At 48.5% G+C, this 20,066-nt stretch overlaps 1 protein-coding gene across 3 annotated transcripts; it reads right to left on the bottom strand.

The window, feature by feature from the left end:
• Positions 1–3,677: 3,677 nt before the first annotated feature.
• Positions 3,678–15,708, bottom strand: LOC142836470 (proto-oncogene Mas). 3 transcript variants are annotated; one of them, XM_075950773.1, is made up of 3 exons: positions 15,526–15,708; positions 9,807–9,983; positions 3,678–5,498 (listed from the first exon to the last, which is right to left on the bottom strand). In XM_075950773.1, exon 3 carries the CDS (start codon positions 5,460–5,462, stop codon positions 4,488–4,490), a length of 975 nt encoding a protein of 324 aa, XP_075806888.1. In that variant the 5' UTR covers positions 5,463–5,498; positions 9,807–9,983; positions 15,526–15,708; the 3' UTR covers positions 3,678–4,487. The 3 variants fall into 3 exon arrangements, with proteins under 3 accessions (XP_075806888.1, XP_075806870.1, XP_075806879.1); XM_075950755.1 differs by lacking the exon at positions 9,807–9,983 and having other exon boundaries at positions 15,526–15,707; XM_075950764.1 differs by lacking the exons at positions 9,807–9,983; positions 15,526–15,708 and adding an exon at positions 15,241–15,509.
• Positions 15,709–20,066: the final 4,358 nt, after the last annotated feature.

Raw genomic sequence — 20,066 nt, 5'->3', positions numbered from 1 at the left:
CACATATCTTAATTTTTCTCCAACACTGAAATCTTGGATTCCCCACCTCACCTGCTACCCATTTCTAACTCTTCATCTTTTTATAATAAACAAAAGGGAGGAATGTTAGTATCCAGGCACCTGCACTGGCCTGCCCTTAGTGTCCTGGCAGGCTATGTTCTCAGCTGCAGCCATTAAGAGCACCTCCTATGCTCATTCAGTATGTTCCCTTTTAAAAGGTAGACCTTACCCACCTCCTGTCTCTCCCTCTCTTCCTCTCTCTCTCCTCTCTCTCTCCTTCTCTTCTGCCACTCTTGTCCCTAGGGACTGGTCTCTGCCCCCTCTCTGCCCCTCTCTCTCCTTTCCAATGAACCTCCTATGTGAGTTTTGTTGCATGGCATGACTTCTTAAAATAAATGACAACAAACCCCCGTGCTCTTGGTCTGTGGGAATAAAAGGCAGGTCCGGGGATGTGGAAGCCTCCAGAAATCCAGCACTGTTATGCACTGGCTAGAGTAGGGAGTCCCTGAAATCACTGTGTGGTCCCTCCAGCCTTGGCAAGTCTATCTCCTTGCAAGGAGATAGATGGGCTCAGGAGTGCAGTTTGTTTCCTGTAGACACCGAAACATACCCCAGCAGCATGGGGGCCCGATGTATTTGAACCATTTCACTGTTCCTTTGCTTCATAGTAAGCACCTTAGGGAATGTTTTAATATTCTCTCTTTGCCTAACAGCAAGTCATTCTAAGAGTTTATGTTTTGATCAAAAGCACAAACCAATAAATCAACATGGTGATGAATGACCTTTGCAGCTAGCTCCTGGGATGCTTATGCAGCTGCTGGGGACAAGGTTTCCATTCCCTGCTTGGGGCAGTGAGGGGGCAAATTTATCATTTCAGTTTTTATTTATTGATTTTTGGTTGTTTTGTTTTGTTGTTTTCTGTTTTGAGACAGGATTTTGCTATGAAGCCTAGGCTGGCCTTTAACTCCTGGCACCCCTCCAACTCCATTTACTTCAGTGCTGGGATTACAGGACACCAGGGCATTTGTCTCTCTTGTGTTGCTGAGACAGGCTCAAAGGTAGCTCAGTCTCCCCTAAAGGTTTCTGTGTAACCGAGGCTAGCTTTGATTGATCTTCCCCACCTACTATGGCGTTTTCCGAAACAGGATCTTCTTTTACTTGTTTGTTTTGGTTTTTTGAGACAGAGTTTCTCTATGGAGCTCTAGCTGTCCTGGAACTCACTCTGTAGACCATGCTGGCCTCGAACTCAGGGATCTGCCTTCCTCTACCTCCTGGGTGCTGGGATTAAAGGCATGTGCCACCACCACTTGACTTGAAACAGGATCTTTTAATATAATTCCCATAGCCCAGGGTAGCCTGAAACTTACTGTGCAGCCCAGGCTTGAACTTACCTCCTCCCTCATCTTCCTGAGTGCTGAGGTTATGGACATGAGCCACTACTTCTGGTTTTAAAATTTTTTATTACATTTATTTATTGTGTGTATGTGCACACACACACGTGTGTGTATATGTGGGAGGCACACATACCACGGCACATATGTGGAGGTCAGAGGACAACTTTCAAGAGTCAATTTTCCCCTTCTACCATGCGGATCCTGGGAATAGAATTCAGGCCTTCTGGTTTGGAAGCACCTACTTCCAAACCACTTCCTAGTTTTATTTTTTTTTTAAGATTTATTGATTGATTTATTTATTTATTATGTACACAATATTCCTTCCATGTATGCTTGCATGCCAGAAGAGGGCACCAGATCTCACCATAGATGGCCGCGAGCCACCATGTGGTGGCTGGGAATTGAACTCAGGACCTCTAGAAGAGCAGTCAGTGCTCTTAACCTCTGAGCCATCTCTCCAGCCCCCTCTGGGCCTAGTTTTAATCTTTAGTACCCTATGAGAATAGATTTTAGGGATGAGAGAGAAATTTGTCATTAAAAATAAAGAACTCCAAATCCTACTTTTTTACAAGAAATTATTTGTTGGGAATGTAGGGGAATGTTCAACCACATTAGTTCATTCAGTTTCCTTACCTCATCTGTCAAAAAGCAGTAATCAGGGCTTCTGCTCGGTGTTTTCCCTGGGATCTGCGTGGCTTGACGGTGTCCACAAAGCCCCATGTGTAAAGGCTTCGTCATGATTGTGTAAATCCATTGGGAGAGGCTGGCACTTTAAATCCTCACCTTTAGTGGGTGAGGCTTAGTGGAAGGAAGGCAGGGCATTGGGGGCATGCCCTGGAAGTGGATATTGGGACGCTGGCAAGCAGCTCCTCTCTACCTTGAGTTCTGGCCTTGATGTCTTTTGCCACTACAGACTCAATGGAACAGGGTCACATGATTGCGGACTGAAATTCTGAAGTGACAGCCAATATAAACCCTTCTTATAAACTGGCTTGTCTCGGGTATTTGTCATAGTTCTGGGGGAACAGAAACCCTATTGGGATGTGATGAGACTGTACATGACATCCAGGAGACAGCAGAATCAGAAGGGGCCCACTCTGGTTGGTACATTCCACTCCTCCCGAGTACAGAAACTCGGCTTCCAATGGCAAACAAGACTGTTCTAAATGTCACCGCTCTGCGCCCCATCTGGACTCCCGAACACAAGCTGCCTTGCTTCTGAGTCAGATGTTATCACCCACTGAAAAGTCTCCTGCATCCAAGTTGGCTAGCAGCGGGGCTCAGCTCAGAGGAGACTCACACCTTTCTCCAGCAAAGCGGCTCCATGGGACTAGCATTATTACTTCCGGGTCAGAGAGGGGAGAGGGCAACAGGGAAGACTCAGTCCTTCAGAGGTCATCCAGACCTGCAGAGGACAAACAGTGGAAATGAGAACCAACGGTCCACTCACTGAACATTTGCCTGTGTAAAGAACCCAGCAAGCACTGCTGCCTCAGTGAGCCTCCCAGAAGGGCGGGCTGGAAGTTGGTTCCCAGTGTATTGGTCTATAGGCTAAGACAGCATTCAGTTAAAATCCAGTGTGTGGTCTAGGGATGGCAACTCAGAGCAGACAGGAGACAGAGCTTGAAGAGGCCCAGTGGATCCTGCAGCAGTCAGTCTTGGGGGAAAGCATCCAAGTTCCTTCAAGATGCACTGGCATCCTTTTAGCTCCCACAGTAAGCCTCCTTCTCAGAAGGATGAAACACAAAGACCAGGAGGCTTGGGCAAAACACTTACTGTACAAGCGTGAGGACCAGAATTTGGATTTCCCAGTAAGCACACAAATGCCGAGTGGGCGTGGTAGCCTGTCCGTAAGGCCAGGGTGTAGAAGGTGGAAACAAGGATTCTCAAGGGAAGCTAGTGTGTTAGACTGGCCCAGGGGTGACTCTGGATTCGACTGAGAGTGCCTGACTCAATGAAGAAGGTGGAAACCAATGGAGGCACTCCCTGTTCAGACTTGGGCTTCTATATGCACACACACATACATTCACTCCCTGTTCAGACTTGGGCTTCTATATGCACACACACATACAAGCACTCCCTGTTCAGACTTGGGCTTCTATATGCACACACACATACATGCACTCACGCTCACACACGTTCAGCCACACACATTCACATGTATGTGAGCTGCATGCGCACACACACACACACACACAGACTCAGAAGAAAGGTATCAGGTGTAGAGACACATACAAGGCTGAGGGCAAGAACTTCATAATTATAAATAACCCATCACTTTGGGGGAACAAACAGATCTTTAAGATCACAACAGTTCTCAACATCCTGAGTTAAGTTGCATTTGTGAAATCATATACACAGCGAAAAATTCTCAAGACATAGATTTCCATTCTGTGGAGTATTCCCCAAGGAACAGGAAGCCATGGGAAAGTCTTCCAAGAGGGGAAAATGTTTGTTTCCAGAATGATGTCCCAAATATGTGACTGCCTACATTGTGACAATCCCTGGTGTTATACCATGAAAAGCTGCCATGCTGCAAGCCAGGAGACCTTTGGGAATCTCTGTTCAACATTTAAAAGCACAAGGCAGTATTGTGTTCTAGTTAAAGGATGTAGAGAGATGGATTTTATTGAACTTTGACTATGAGCAGGTGCTTTGCCTACCTTGCCATACTCAGCAATAGCCCACACAGTACAGACTGTTACCACTTCCACTAAGGGAGGAAATGAGGCTCCCCAGAGTCTCTCGCCTGAGGTCACGTGGAGAAACAGCAGTAGTTGGATGGCTTCCCTAGGTTCTCCAGGTCCCATCTGGGATGCCTCCTGCTAGAGCAGTTTTTGTAGTTAGCTGTTGATCACTACCAAAGAGCTAAGAGACAAATAAGTCTTTGATAAGGATGGAAGAAGACAGAGCCCCGTCACATACGGCAACATTTCCAGAAGACACTAGATAAGAACGCAAGCTCATCATTAGACTCCCATGCACGTGGAATGCTTCCCTTCTGTATCACACTTTGAAGATTTAAATCTCAAAGCACAAATCGAAAGTCACCCACATTCCACTGTTTCTGCCCACAGTTCCCTGCTGCAATCCTCAGACCACAGTCTCGATGGAGATGGTATTGCCATTGCCCTCCTGGCGTCTGGGCTGCATTTCGTCTTTGAAAGCCCTGGTCAGAACCACCTTTAAGGACTCCCTGAAGCGCTTCTTCTTGCTGCTGCCCACAAAAAAGTAGATGAAGGGGTTGGCGCTGCTGTTGATGGTGGAGAAGAGCAGGGAGATGTTGTGCAGGTTCCCGAAGGCTGACCAGTACTCGTAGTACAGCAGGTAGAGCACTCGCATGGGCATGGCGAAGATAAGGAAGATGATGATGGTGATCATGATGACGATGTACAGTTTGGAAGAGTGGGAGGCCCATGTGTTCTTCCGTATCTTCACCACCAAGATGGTGCTGGACACCAGCATGAGCGGGGTGAAGACCAAGAAGCTGAGGACGGCGATAAAGATAATGACCGCCCGGCAGTCACTCCGAGAGTGACTCTCTTCCTCGCTGTCGATGCACATGACGTACTCCATGGTGGTCACCAAGCACGAAAGTGCCCACAGGAGGGCACAGACGAATGCCGACTGGTGCTTGGGGCGGTGGCATCTGTACCAAATGGGGTAGAGGACCGATAGGCATCTTTCCACACTGATGGCCGTCAGCAGGTAGAGGCCCGTGTTGTAGCCAAACAGAAACGTCACCGACAATGTGACAATTGTGTAGTAGTGACCAGAAGAGAGCTCGTAGTCCAGCGCATAGTCAATGGACAGGATGAAAATACAGAAGAGGAGCGAGATGTCCGCAATGGACAAGTGGGTGATATAGACCGTGAAGGGATTCCTCCTCATCCGGAAGCAGAGGAACCAGAGGAGGATGCCGTTCTCCACAAAGCCCAGAGGGGAGATGCTCATGATGACCCAGTGCACTATGGGAATGGGAGGGTGTGTGCTCCCCAGGGAGGCGTTCCTGCTGGAGATGTTCATGGCTTTCTCCTCAGCAAGGGATGTCATATTTGATGGGTCCATGAAGAGGCTTTGGGCTGCGCTGCTTCAGGTAACTTTCTGTAAATAAGCCAAACAAACAAAAACTATGAAAACTGGAGAATTAAAATAGAAGAGACAGCTGGCGTAGAGGGGGGTGGCTCAGTTAGGAAAGTGTTTGCTTTGCAAGCACAAGGAACTAAGTTGGATCCCCTAGACTCACATTTAAAAACAAACCAAAGGCACCTAGGTGTGGGGCCTGGAGCAATGGCTCAGTGGTTAAGAACACTTGCTTCTCTTGAGGGAGACCTGGGTTCAGTTCCCAGCACCCAGATGGAGGCTCCCAATCTGTAACTCCAGTTGTGGTGGATCTGATGCCCTCTTCTGGCTTCTATAGGCACTGCATGAATGTGATGCACATAACACATCCAGATAAAACACATAGAGACATAGAACAGACACATTTTAAAAAGATGTGGCAGAACACATTTGTAATCTCAGAACTGGGGAGGCAGAGATGGGTGAATTCCTAGAGCTTGCTGGCCATCCAGCCGAGCCAAAGTGGCAAGTTTCAGGCCAGTGAGTGATCCTATTTTTTTTAAAAAAGTGCATGGAACCTTAGGAACAACGCTCTGGGTTGACTTCTGGCCTCCACACACATACCCACCTACATGCATGTGTACCTATACACCCATGAACACACACACACATGCACGCACACACACAGAAATAAGATAAAACAGAAGAGAAACACTCAGCTATGAATCATAGCCATAACATGTGGCTAGAAAGTTCAGAGGCTGGAGAGAAGGCTCAGTGGCTAAGAGGCCTTGCTGCTCTTGCAGAGGACCCAGGTTCCTGAACAACCTATAACTCCAAGGGACCCAACACCCTCATCTAAGGACTTCGGGCATATGGTACACAAATATACATTCAGGCAAAAAAAAAGAAGTAAATAAACCACTCATACACACAAAATAAAAATAAATAAATAGGGGAGAGAGAAATGGCTCAGTGGTCAAGAATATATTACTCTTAGAGATAATCCAGTCTGGGCCACAACCTGTAGCCCTGTTGGAGTCTAGGGGCCATGCTGCAGCTGGGGCCATACAGATTTGAGTGACCTCTGCTGCTACCCAATGCCATGGTAACCTCTAGACCAGAGCTACAGCTGAGGACCATGTCAGGGTCTGGGGTCCTACTGAGGCTGGGGTCTATGTTGTCCAAGGCCCATGGTGCCACCAAAGTCACACAGAAACCCAGATTGGGGGCTACAACTCGTGGCCTTATTGGTGTCTAGGGGCCACGACTGATCTGAATGGCCAGTGCTTCTACCTAGAGCCAGGATGTCATCTGTACCTGAGCTGCTGCTGAGGGCCATGCCTGGGTCTATAGTCCAGTTGGAGCTGGGATCTGTGTTGATATCTGTGGACTGTGTGATCCTAAGGGGGCCTTAGGAATCGTGCATGATGAAATCAGAGGCCCCATGCTGAGTCAGCCCCACCCTTCAGTGGCCCCGGGAAAGCTGATCCTGCCTCTGGCTGGACACTGCGGCAAGAGAGTTGAACCCCTGAACTTGGGAGAGATGGCCCCACCACAGGTGAGGGAGAACCTACCCTGATGGCATGGGCACGGGGGAGCTGACTCTGTCCTCCTGACTGAGGTGAGCAGCCCCAGTGGCCCAGATTAACTAGCCCAGCTCCCACCCAGGCCCACAGCCTATGTTGGGATGTTGGGTTGGCCCACCCTAACATCTACCTGTCTAGGACCTGCTGGACCTGTGGAATGATGTCCACAGGATCTTCATGACTCAGGATGGCCACAGGATATCCCAGAGGAGTTCCAGTGAGGGCCCAGTGATGATGGTGTGCCAGAAACCAGAGGCCTTGAACGAACCAGCGACTCATTGCAATGAACTTGCTAGTACAGCTGACTGACAAAGGGTGTACTGTGTGACACCCCACCCCCAGTGCCACCAGGACAAATGAGAGGTATGGAGAGGAGGGAAAGATGGAGAGGCCAAGAAGATTTTTGTTTTTGTTCTTGTTTTTGTTTGTTTGCTTACTTGCTTGCTATGTTTGATTTTTTAAAAATATTTTCTTTGAAGGGTTACTGCAGGGGTGAGGGAAGTATGTGGAAGGACCAGGAGGTAAGCAGTATCAGGGTGCATGATGTGAAATTTCCAAAGAATCAATAAAGAAACTATGTTTAAAAAAAACTGAGTGAAGTAAACCCTTCCTCCTCCCACCCCCTCAAATAAAGGGAGGACCCAGGTTCAGCACCCAGTACCCACATGTGGCTTACGAGCATCCAAACAGGGGATCTGATGCCCTCTTCTGACCTCTGCAGATACCAGGCATGCAGGTGGTGCACACACATACACATATGCAGGCAAAACACTCATTAGAATAAAATAAATGTTCTTAAAAGAAGCAAAAATAAACCAGTGAAATTTATTCTGATGATCTATTTTATTTAGCCCAATGAGTTCAAAATAGCATTTCGTCATATAACTGATAAGAAAACAAAAAATGAAAAAAGAAAATGATGTGTCTCCCACATGTCTGTGTACCTTAGCAGATGAGCCACATTTCCTGTGCTCAGAAGGAGTGGGTGACCAGTGGCCACCCTGTAGGGACAGCTCAGACTTTCAACTGTCACAAAATGTAGTCAAGGTTCTTAGGAGCAAAACCAAATGCTGGCAATGTATAAACCAGACATAAGCTTGGTTCTCAGGGAAAGTAGCAGGGAAGTCTTGCTGTCTGAGACAAGGCTCACACACCAGGACCCTCTAGACCTTGAAGGCAATCAGCTCCTGGCTTCTCACCTGAGGAACAGGGCTCTCCTGTCTGACTGTGATCCTGGGGTGAAGGGTGCTCATCACTGTGCTGCCTCCCTTCCTATTTCCTCACTGAGCCCAAGATTCACAGCCTGTTCCTCCATACTCGAGATGCCAGGCCAGGCCCCCACTTTCCGTTTATGATCCAGGTTTTATTGCCACTCAACTGTCCTCCCCTCCCCCAACAGCTCCAAACTACATTCACAGAAAACAGTTGAGAAGGCTGTGGGAACACTTTAGGCCCACTTGGATCTGTCTTTTTAAAATCAAACTGACCTTCAATTCTACAGTTAGAGATCTATCTTCGTGATGATGGAACAAGCTTTCTCCATCCTTTCAAGGTTTAATTGCAAGTTGTTTTACAGACTGTTAAAAATAAGAACCTCTACGTAGTTTTGCTGGGGGGAAAGAACGGAATCTAATTTAATTTGGTAAGTGGAATGAAGGAGAGCATGCCAGAAACCAGGCGAGCACACAGCAAGACGTAGCTTTATACGGTTTTAAGGGAGGCCTTACATCACCGGGTCTTGAAGGAACAGTAGGAGTTCGTTTGCTGAAGAAGGGGAAGAAAGGCATTTTTAGAAAAGGGAACGCTGTGGACAAGGGCATGCATAAAGGCAGGACTTACAGAATGTCCCTGCTAGCTGGACATGGTGGCTTATATCTGTAATCCTAGCAGTCAGGTGTCCCTGCTAGCTGACGGGATAGCTTATATCTGTAATCAGTCAGGGAGCTGAATCAGGAAGATCTTACAAATTCAAGGCTAGCCTGGTCTACATAGTGAGCTCCAGGCTAGCCAGGACAATATAGTAAGATCTTGTCTCAAGCCCAGCACTACAGAAAGAATAGTTTTGGCCAGCTGCACATGGTGGTGGCACACACCTGCAATCCCAGCACTTGGGAGGCAGAAGCAGATGGATCTCTGCGATCTTCCCTGAGAAAATGTGTTCACTTCAGTCCAGGGCATCCCAATGAGTGGACATGGTTTTCTCAGGGTCAGAGCAAAACTCTTGAATCACTGATTTTGATCATGGGGTTTTAATGTAACTAGTTAAATTACAAAAACTAAATTCTTATTAAAAACAACAAATATGATCCTTCCATTGTTTTTGTTATATTGAGATTTTTACTTTAAACACATTGCTAAAAAAAATTTCGAAAATCACACCCCCAATGTTACACGATCATCAGGAATTTCCAACTATCCAATGTCAGTTTGGGAGGCCTGGGAAACCAGCTGGCCCTGTATCCCCATCCTCCTCAAGGCTCCTGGCTGTCATATCTTTTGCACATCTGCTAGGAGGAGCTGGGATATTTGAGTGTGGGGAGTAGAGCCTCCGCTGCTGCTTATGACCAAACAACCTAACTTGGAATTATTCTAGTCACGGGGATGCTTTCCCAGCCGCCACAGACATCCCGTGCTTGAGCTCCCTGATGGGGGCCACACCTGCCTGTCTCCAGGTAGACCCAGTTCTAGGACTGCGGGCTTTTGGTCCAGACATGCAAATCATCTTGTTATAGAGTAACTGTAGCCGCAGGCTGTGTGTTACCTGGCAGGGACAGTCTGAGTTGAAGGACAGCTCATCCTAGCGGGCCTTGGTGTAGAACACAGTGGTGGGAACCTCAGTTGGGAACAGCGCAAAAGGACTGGAGCAGGCGGTGGCATCATTAGTCAGGAGCATCACAGAGCATCCTTCCCTCCTCGCTGCTCCTCATGGAAGCACCTCCTAGGGAGAATGAAGCTTACTGGAGCATCAGCATGCAGGTGCTAGCATCCAAAGAACCCTTCTTAGCTGCCTAACTATGGGACCTCATCACCCGTGTGGGAGGCTGGAAAGGAAGCTGTCATTGCACCATTCAACAGGGAAGAAAATTAAGGATTAATACTAAGCTTGGAGCCTCTGCAAGTCACAATCCCACTGGGGCTCTGCCACCCACAATTGCTTCATGGAGGCAATTAGTTGTTCCCTGGGCAGCAACACAGGGGTGCCTGAAAATGCTCAAGGGTCCTCATCAGAGAGCTGGCCAGGTCTCCTGACCACCAACCAAAAGCCAAGCCTGTTTCTCACTCACCAAAGAAGAAAGTCTGGAGGCTATTGGTTTAACCAAGCCTCTCACTTCACAGACAAACAGAAGCCGGAGAGACTGGGAGGTGGACCAACACTCACAACTAGGGCAGAGCTGTGCCAGTCAGAAGCCCTGGCCTTGCCCTCACCCAGCTGCAGGTCTCACTATGGCAGAAGTCTTCTTACATTCTGCTGTCCACTTTAGCTTGTCACTAACCTCCTGTCTGAGGTCTTGAACACACCCATGTTCCCTGACAGAGAGAACTGTTTTCCCTCGAAGACCTAAGGTTGATTTCAAATTATGACCTTGTCTGTGGTGGGTCCAGGATTCCTGTGCCCTCTCCGTGTTAAAGTCTATGGTGACGCTCTTGTTTGCAATCGCAGAGACAAGGGGATTGCTACAAGTTGGAGGTCAGCCTGGTTGACAAAGAGAGTTCTGGGAGGTCATCAAGAAGCAGAGTGGCCCTCGGGAACAGATCAAACCACGTCTACCTGAGTAAAAGGGCCCCCAAAATGCCATCCTACTGGGTTCCTCTTAAGCTATTTAGCTGTGATACAAAATGGGGGGATTTTAATTTATGTCACCTTTTATTCCAATTATAAAATGATGGGTTCTCAAAGAAGAATATTTGGAAATTTCACATGTAAGACCAATACTCAAAATTAACCTTATTTAACACTTGGAATAGTCCTTTATCTCTCTTTTCAATGTCTCAAACACATTTTAAAGAATTGGGATCAACTTAAGATAAGGATTGGTATCATGTATTTCTCATTTGATATCATATTATTTTCTCCTTATCAGGGTATTCTCTAAAATGTATTTATTTTCAACTAATCCTCTAACCTTGATCAATTGCTTCTGATTCTTTATCATTATTTTAAATACATATATGCCTGTATTTACAATTGCATACATGGATTTACAGTCATATCTATAAAATGTGTATGTGCAAACACAAACATATGCATCTATACCAACATCTCCCAAGTCTACCCAAGAGTTGGGTGTCTCCATGTTTATAACTCCCTTCCACGACAGCAGGGTACCCAGGCTCCTGTCACAACCCACCCAGAAGTCCCATGCTGTCACTGTGCCCTACTTTGGGAGACTTTTTTCACTTAGCAGGGGCTCCACATCCCCTTTACTTCCCAATAGATAGACGCCCTCCTGCCCTGCCCACCACTGGCATCCTCTGTCCTGGTTCCATTTCGGTGTCCTCTCCCTTCTGGACCGCACTCCCTGCTCAAGAAGACACTTCCCACCTTAGACCAGACTGGCCAGCACAAAGAATGTGTAGCACAACCCATCTGCCCGTAGGAATTAAAACAACCGTAGGCGGTAATATCACATCTGAGTAGAAGAGTTTTTTTCCAAAGTCAGTAGAGGTCATTAAATGTCAAAAATTGGTCTTATAGTCTGGGATCTTTTTTTTTTCTGCCATTGGGAAGCTCTTTGATGGTATGCATCCCTTGCTGAACTGTCTCTTTTCCCTAGACACAGACACCCCTACACAAATTGTCAGAGATTGTTGGGGTTAGTTTGTTTTTGTTTGGTTCACTTGTTTTGTTTTTAAAGATTTTATTTTTTCAACCCCTTCAACTAAGGCTCAGAAACATCAAAGAAGAGGCAAGGGAGAGGTCGTAAACCCCAAGGAACCAGGACATCTGTGTCAAGGCAGTGTCTGCTATATACTCCAGGGAGGTCGCATCCATGAAATCTCAAAAATGTGACTGCCAAAAAGATCTGAAAAATGACAACACCAGTTGGCATGCCAACATAGATGGGGAACTATTACAAAACCTCACTGCTAGAAGAAAAGCTACCGACTATTAATACCTGCTGAGAATGGAAAGATCCATCTTCTTCAGGGATGAGCCCCCTGATAGTCATCCAGTTCCAAATGATTAGCCTTAAACACATGTACATGTGAGCACTAAAGGGACTCTTAAGGCTGTATTTGTAAATTTACATGTGTGTATATATGTGATAATAGTAATTAAAGAATAAGAGGCCATAAATTTGGAAGGGAATGGGGGAACACTAGAGGAGCTGGAAATAAAAAAAGGAGGGGTAACATGATATAAATATAGACTCATACATGAAATTCTAAAAAAATCATTTTTTACTTTTCATTTTGTGTCTCTATGTGTATCTGTGAACCTGAGTGCAGTGCCAACAGAGACCAGAAGAGGTCACCAGATCCCCTCACCCTGGAGTTACAGGAAGTTGTGAGTTGCCCAGAGTGAGCTAAGAATTAAAACTGAGTCCTCTGCAAGAGCAGTGCATGCGCCAGGCAGTGGTGGCGCACGCCTTTAATCCAAGCACTCGGGAGGCAGTGACAGGCAGATCTCTGTGAGTTCCAGGCCAGTGCGTGTTCTTAACTGCCGAGCCATTTCTCCAGCCTCGGATCTGTTTTTTATTTTAATTTTGTTTTTTCAAGATAGGGTTTCTCTGTGTAGCCCTTACTGTCCTGGAACTCTCTCTGTAGACCAGACTGTCCTCGAACTCACAGAAATCCTCCTGCCTCTGCCTCCTTAGTGCTGGGATTAAAGATGTGCACCACTACCTTCAGATCTGTTTTTAACTGCTAGGATTTGCTACACCACAGCAGCTAGATTTGTAGCCGGTTCCACAGTGCCTCCTATAAGTTTGACCTCATCTGTCCCAGCCCAGAAAACACCAAAGAAGCATCACAGACTTCAGATTCCAGCAGGTAGCCCGGTCACCTGAACGAGGTGGCAGGCGGGCCAGTGCGCATGCTCCTCGTCTTGTGGCAGAGCCCAGTGTGACACCCCGAGTCGCTGTCTTTGTGTCACTAAAGACAGAGTGGATGTCAGTCAGCCTCTTCTTCCACACCATTGTCAAGTCACGGCCTCTTCCTTTTCTTTCTGGGTAGACTACAATCTACTTGGATATGGCTCAAGTCCCTCTGCAAGGGTCCTCTGGGGCCTTTGACCTGATGATGTATTCCTAAGAGTGCCAAGAGCCTAGAATGTGGTCAACCTCATTGCCGGGAATGCTCTTTGCTCTCTCGGTAGATGTGGCCAAGACTGCCAAAGAGGCTTTGCCGTGCATATTACAAGGCAGAGGCCTCTGCTGTCTGTGCCTAACCCTGCCTGGCTCAGGAACTTAGCTTTCAAGCCAGCTGATCACAGATGCAAGCCCCAAGCCAAGCAGCCCGGCCCCTCTGAACTTGGCTCCTTCACATAATTGTCCATCTCATGTCTTTCTGAAAGGCTGAGAGATGAGAAAAGCTAGGAATTGAAAGCCTAGAGCTGGGACGGTTCTATGCCAGTAAGTGTCTTGTGGAAATGTCGGGCTGAGATAATGAGTCAACAGCCAGGAAAACAAGCCCAGCGGTTTCCCCGATGGTGGAAGGATGTGAACCTGCACAGCCAGGTCCTGACAGCTCCATCCAGGACTCACTCATCTCTCCCTGCCAGTGTGAGAAGAAGTTGCACAGTGGAGCTGATAGCAGAATCAAGGAACACCATTGGGGACAGACGCTCTAAATTCCTTCCATAGGCCAGTGGGATGACTTCACAGGTAAAGGCACGTGCTGTGCAAACCTGATGACCTGAGTCCAGTCCCCATACCCACTAGGAAGGAGGGAACTGACTCCATACCTCCCCTCATAGCCCCACACACGTGCACAGACAATAATAAAACACTGGATTTTTTTAAACAGCAAGTGCCGTGTTTTTATGTACATTCTCTCGAAACTCGGGAGGGGTGGGAGGGATGGGAGAGAAGAGAAAGGAGACAGGTTGGGGTGATGAAAGGAAAAATGGAGGGAGAAAGACGATAGGACAAACAACAGCAACAACAACAACACTAGGGATTGAAGGAGTGTGTATCTAATCTGCTCCTGTTCCCAGGCACCCACAGAAAAGTTGACCCCAGGCAGGACCTTGTTTGGTGTGTGGGTGCAAAGGGTGCATTCTTCTCTCTCTCTCTCTCTCTCTCTCTCTCTCTCTCTCTCTCTCTCTCTCTCTTTCTCTCTCTCTCTCTCTCTCTGTGTGTGTGTGTGTCTGTCTGTCTGTCTCTCTCTCTTTCTCTCTCTCTCTCTCTCTCCGTCTCTCTGTCTCTGTCTCTGTCTCTGTCTCTCTCTCTCTCTTTCTCTGTCTCTGTCTCTCTGTCTCTCTCTCTGTGTATACTATCCTGCACAAATAGAAAGCCATTTGTGAGATGGAATTTCCTGGCAAGGGAGGGCACTGAAGGGTACGTGTGTGTGGCAGAAACACCTGTTCTGTGTTCAGCACAGCTTCACGTCACCCTAACAGCAGAGCCACCTGGCTACAGGAGCAAGGACAGGTCCCCTTTTCTAGTGTGCAGAAGAGCCAACTTCGTGCACTGCTTTCAGAGGTGGAGGGAATTGCATCTCCTTTGGGACATTTGGCATGCCTGGTGGCTTAGAATTGAGTATGCGAATAGCTGAGTGGCTGAATGTCCTAAAAAATGTAGGACAGCCACACAACAGAACCATCCAGTCTTCAGATGCCCACAGTGATGAGGTGAACCTCCATACTCGGAGGCTAGCTTCTGACCACCTTATTGTCACACACAGCAACGTGCCAACAGCCGGTACACTCACTCCTTGCCAGATCACCCCTGCCCCCCCCTGGCTGGGAAACACTGCTAAGGTAATACCAAAGACTACTTAGTCTACACTGTCACCTTTGGGCTGGCCAGGGCATCACAAGCACTGATGCCCACCAAGGAAAACAAAGAGAAAGCCACAGAACTTGCCTCCAGCCATACCCAGTGGCTAAGTTAAGCATTTTCTATACAGGAATCAAACACTGCTACAACCCTTTCCGTTCCCAGTTCTTCTCTTGTTCCTGCAACAACCTTGAAAGCGTTCATCACAGGCACCATCCACTCTGTGAATCAATCCCAGGATCCCTTCCATACCTCCCCAGTCATGAGTCAAGACGACGGCGTCGCGGCAGAAGTTTCAACCCTGAAGTTGGAAAGCAGTATCTGGGAACAACTCCCCCAGCAGAAAAGCAAATTTCCCAAAATGAAGGCGGTGGGAGACAGAAGTTTTTGCCAACACACACTGACAGCAACTAGCTAACACTCCACAGAAAGCAATCAGCACAGAAATCGCTGCCGGGTGACAGCTCTCAGAACGGGGGAGATCTTACTGTGCTGTCAAGAGCATCTGAACAGCTCCCCCCTGGAGCACAGACTCACTGGTGTCCTTCGCTCAGAAAGGGTCAGAGGTGCAACAAGGAGACGGCGCCTTTGAATCCTGTGGCATCCATACCCAGCCAGCCCGCCAGGTCCCTGGTCTCAGCATCTCCAAGGATGGCTGCGGACTAGTCTCTGTAGTCAGAGCTGCTCTCCCACTGCTGAAAATATGTGAGCTGTGCCAAGCAGATGGTCCCACGCTTATCAGCAGAAGCAGTACTTCAAATGGCATCGTTCCCTGACACACAAGTGAAAATCTGTATCCTGATCCACACTGGGAATGGCTGAGGATAGCACAGGGTGGCTCATCACCTTGAGAGACTAGGGCCAACCTGAGCTAAGGAGAGCGGTGCTCCTAAGATACAATGTATGAAAGGGCAGAATATGTAGGACCATTCCTATCCCTAGGCTAAGCTCATAAGTAACACACGACCTACATTGAGCCCTTGAAGACTCAGTCTTCTTTACTATAAAATGGATTTTTAATATTACCTCAAAAAGGTGTGGAGAAGGCCAGGCGGTGGTGGCACACGCCTTTAATCCCAGCACTTGGGAGGCAGAGGCAGGCGGATCTCTGTGAGTTCGAGACCAGCCTGGTCTACAGAGCTAGTTCCAGGACAGGCTCCAGAACCACAGAGAAACCCTGTCTCGAAAAACCAAAAAAAAAAAAGGGTGTGGAGATTAAAAGGGACATGTATGTCTAAATCTGCCTAGCAGGAGGCACATGGATAAATAATTCAATACTCATTCCCTCTTGCAGTCCTTGGAGCAGATAATGCACAATTTAGCGCAGAAAGTTGGGTTGAGGTCATAGAGAGGAAGAGAAGCCAAGGCACCGGGGACTGTGGTTGAGGGGTATGTCTGCCCCGTGGCAGTACCCAAGCAAATTCCTTCCCAGGAACTGCGGTCTTGTTAGAATCTCACGCCGGAACCTGGAAACACAGCATTAAATAGCTTTTCCCTTGAGCTCTGCCCACTTTTCTCCAGTAGGTTCTCAGGTAGCCGTGCCCACAGTGAAGAGCTACCCCTACCTTCACTCCTGTCCTTCCTCTTTTCAGAGAGCTTCCTCCCGTTACCACAGTGAAGCAGTATTGACCCTGGAACCAGTAGGGTCAAAGGGGAAGGAAGGTGATTTCAACAGGTCAGAAAACTTGGTCCATGAACCAAGTCGTGAAGCCTCGCTTCAGACTGTTTCCAAAGCCGGTCTGAGGGCAGGAGTTCAACTGATCCACAGGAAGCCCGGGGCTCAGTCCTCCCAAAGGGGAAGGAGGCCACATGAGAAGGGCCTTACTCCGAAGACCTTTAGACCACAGCTGGCACAGATACAGAGAGAGAGGGTAAATTAACAGAGTGGGTGAGCTCTGGCCAGATATGGAAAAAGATTTCTTATTACCTGATTTTCATGTCCCAGTGGAAGAGAAGGCCAGCGTCCTGGAGAAGCTTTAGTTTCAGGAAGAAAGTCAGAGAGAAAAGAGAACCCACTAAGGCAAACTACGAGGTAGAAAGCAAGGAATGCACCATAAGGAAGGATGGTAAGAGAAGCCGGTGAGATCCAGAGGGAGCCAACAGGCTGCCCAAGAGGTCCCCGGCCCCGGGGAAGGAGAGAGAATGGGATGGGATGGAAGGATTCTCTCTGCTCCTCTCTCCACATTTGGTGCTTCTCAGAGCTGAGTCCGTCCAGAGTTGGCGAACAGTTGTCCCCAGGAGTGCCGTGGAACCTCGAGCAGAGTGACCAACTAGAGAGAAGATGCCAGCGTCATTGTTTAAGTCAACAGAACAGGGGCACACCCATTTCCTTTCTCCATCTCAGAACACAACAGAGATGCCTGGTTACTCTGGCAGTGGACAGGCCACCCGATTTGGAAGCTGATACCAGTCGCCAGGTGAATTCAGAGCAGACTCCCCAGGGAGTTAGGTGGTCAGAAGGTCCCCAGGGAAGTTGGCCGCTGGTGGGAGGGGGCTGCTGCCAGGGATGGCTCTCCTCCCACAGAGTGAGTGGGTGGGGGGAAGTTACCAATTGTTTTGTGACTAATTGGCACCACCAACAAAGCAGGAACTATCACAGATGGGTCTGGAGTTTCATTTGTGGTAGATAATGATTTATGCTTAGAGAAAATACAGCAACTTTACTGTAAAAATAAAGCCGCTTGCTTTTAAGCCACAAATAGGACGGCTATTTCTGGGCTCGGTTTGTCGTTTTGAGTAATCATTTTCTTCAGAGGTGGGAAGAGTTTGGGAGGAAGGAGGAGGTCTAGAGAGAGCAGGAATAGGGCTGGCTAAGCCCAGGAAGGAAAAGTGTCTGTGACCCCCCAACTTCCCTTACAGAGAAGTTCTAGGCTGCAGTCCTGTGAGGTAAGTCACACCTTCCAGAGCTCCTTAGAGAAAGCTCCCCTGCTCCTCAGTCAAATGATGACAAGATGAAAGGAGCCCTGGGGGCTTCGGGGAGCAAGGGAGGAGAAAGCAACTCAAGGAAGGAAGGATTGGTTTGGGCTCACCATTCAGGGGTCCAGTCCGGCATAGTGAGGAAGTCACCATGACAACAGATGGAGGCAGCTTTCCATCCGCAGTCGGGAAGAGAGAGCTACTCAGTGTCTTCTCCCTTTTCATCCAGTCCAGAATCAGGGCCCGTGGCATCATGCTGCCCAAACACAGAGTGGGACTTCCAAACCCAACTAAACTAATGAGGTAATCTGACAGGCTTGCCAAGAGGCTTGTCTTCTAGGTTACCTGAGTTAACAACTAACATTAACTGTCACACACAGTAACACGGGAAGGCAGGTGGTAGGTTTATAGCAGGAGACTAGCTAGCAAGTCCACAGGTGTCAGAATGGCAACACCCAGAACTGACCCCTACCCCCTGGGTTGGACTCCCATCCATCTTAAGCCCCAAAGTCTCTTAGTACAGTGCGGGGGGGGGGGGGGTGTGACTCTGCCCTGACCTAGGGAAGCAGCTGTACTTCAGTTGTATCCTCAAACACTTCCTCACCTAGAGCCAGCTCTGCCCAATCTTAGATGCTGATGAAGAGTGCCTCACGTGCTCCGGAGAAGCCCAGTGTTCCCTTCTGACTGATGGAGACCGGGAGAGTTGTGAGTGGCGGTGAGACAGAGCATCAGCCCTCAGAGCATGCTAACTGCCAGCCTGGCGCACACTGTGCTGGGCCCCATCAGCCCCCAGAACATACTAACTGCCAGCCTGGCGCACACTGTGCTGGGCTCCATCAGCCCCCAGAACATGCTAACCGCCAGCCTGGTACACACTGTGCTGGGCCCCATCAGCCCCCAGAACATGCTAACTGCCAGCCTGGCGCACACTGTGCTGGGCCCCATCAGCCCCCAGAACATGCTAACTGCCAGCCTGGCGCACACTGTGCTGGGCCCCATCAGCCCTGACCTCAGGGATGCAAGAAATGTATCTTGCAGACTTGACTGTCGTGCTGAGTGGTTCTGGGTCCCACCGCTCTGCCTGACGGGCTCTCGGAGCAGACCCAGTCCCTCTCTCTGCCCTCTAGTCCTACAACACAGGCTTCAGATCTCAGTGACCAGATAAAAGCCAACGACAAAAGCCTGAAAATGGCACTCTCCCAGGCCATCTGATCCCTTCAGCCTGAGGGAAATCTTCTCTCCTGCCCAGGACAGGGATTGGCTGGATCTGTCCCAAGCCAAGATTTCCATTTTCAGAGCACATTCTTAGACCGAGTCTGAAGAACTGGTACTGCCTCCCTCGTGGGCTTTTCCTTCAGCTAGACGGGCCCCTGTGACAGGGTCCAGTAGGAACACTCCGCAAGGTGAAAGAGTCCTGGGGATGCAAAGAGAAAAGAAACTGCTTTAGGACGACAGGTGCAGCCTTCCTAGATAAATCCCAGCAAAGATGCCTGTGGCCCCAGCGGCAGCCTGAGCTGGCCCCGCCGTGAGCGCTCCCTGACATCCCCTGTATTTAAGATCTGTCTGAAAGGGTTTTTCCCACACAGAGGAAGAGCCTTTGCTGAGCACTGAGGAGGGCACGAAGTGACCCGGAATGGGTGACGGTCCTAATCAAAGACAGCATCTGTGCTAAGGGCCCTGAGAATACTGTGGGCCACTCCCCTCCAACAGACTCTGCAGCCAGTGGAGATGGCTACAGCAGACAGGCACTGTTGGCTCCAAAATGAAAATACCCAAATCAAACATAAAGGAAATGCGTGAATGCCTCCCCGAGTTCCTCAGAATCACAGGGTACCACAACTACAGGGCAAAGCAGTCCAAAGCAGGAGGAAATAATTGGAAGACTCATTGGTAAAGCATTAGGAAGCCTGTCCTGGCCCAGCCCAGTAAAAGGGGCTACAGTGGCTTCAAACACACTATGTCTCTGAGGATGACCTTGAACTTTTTTTAAGATTTATTTTTTCTATTTTAAAATATGTGTGGGGGGGTGCGCACATGTATGCGGGTGCCCACGGAGGAGTTGGATCCTCATGAAACTGAAGTCATAGTGTGAGATGGCCAGTGTGGATACTGACAACCAAACTTGGGTCCTCGGAAAGCAGTCTGTATTTTTACCCACTGAG

The sequence above is a fragment of the Microtus pennsylvanicus genome, chromosome 1 (genome assembly GCF_037038515.1).
Source record: "Microtus pennsylvanicus isolate mMicPen1 chromosome 1, mMicPen1.hap1, whole genome shotgun sequence".
NCBI lineage: Eukaryota > Metazoa > Chordata > Mammalia > Rodentia > Cricetidae > Microtus > Microtus pennsylvanicus.
Note: the sequence above shows the minus strand (reverse complement) of the source record. Positions and strands in the feature narration are given on the sequence as shown.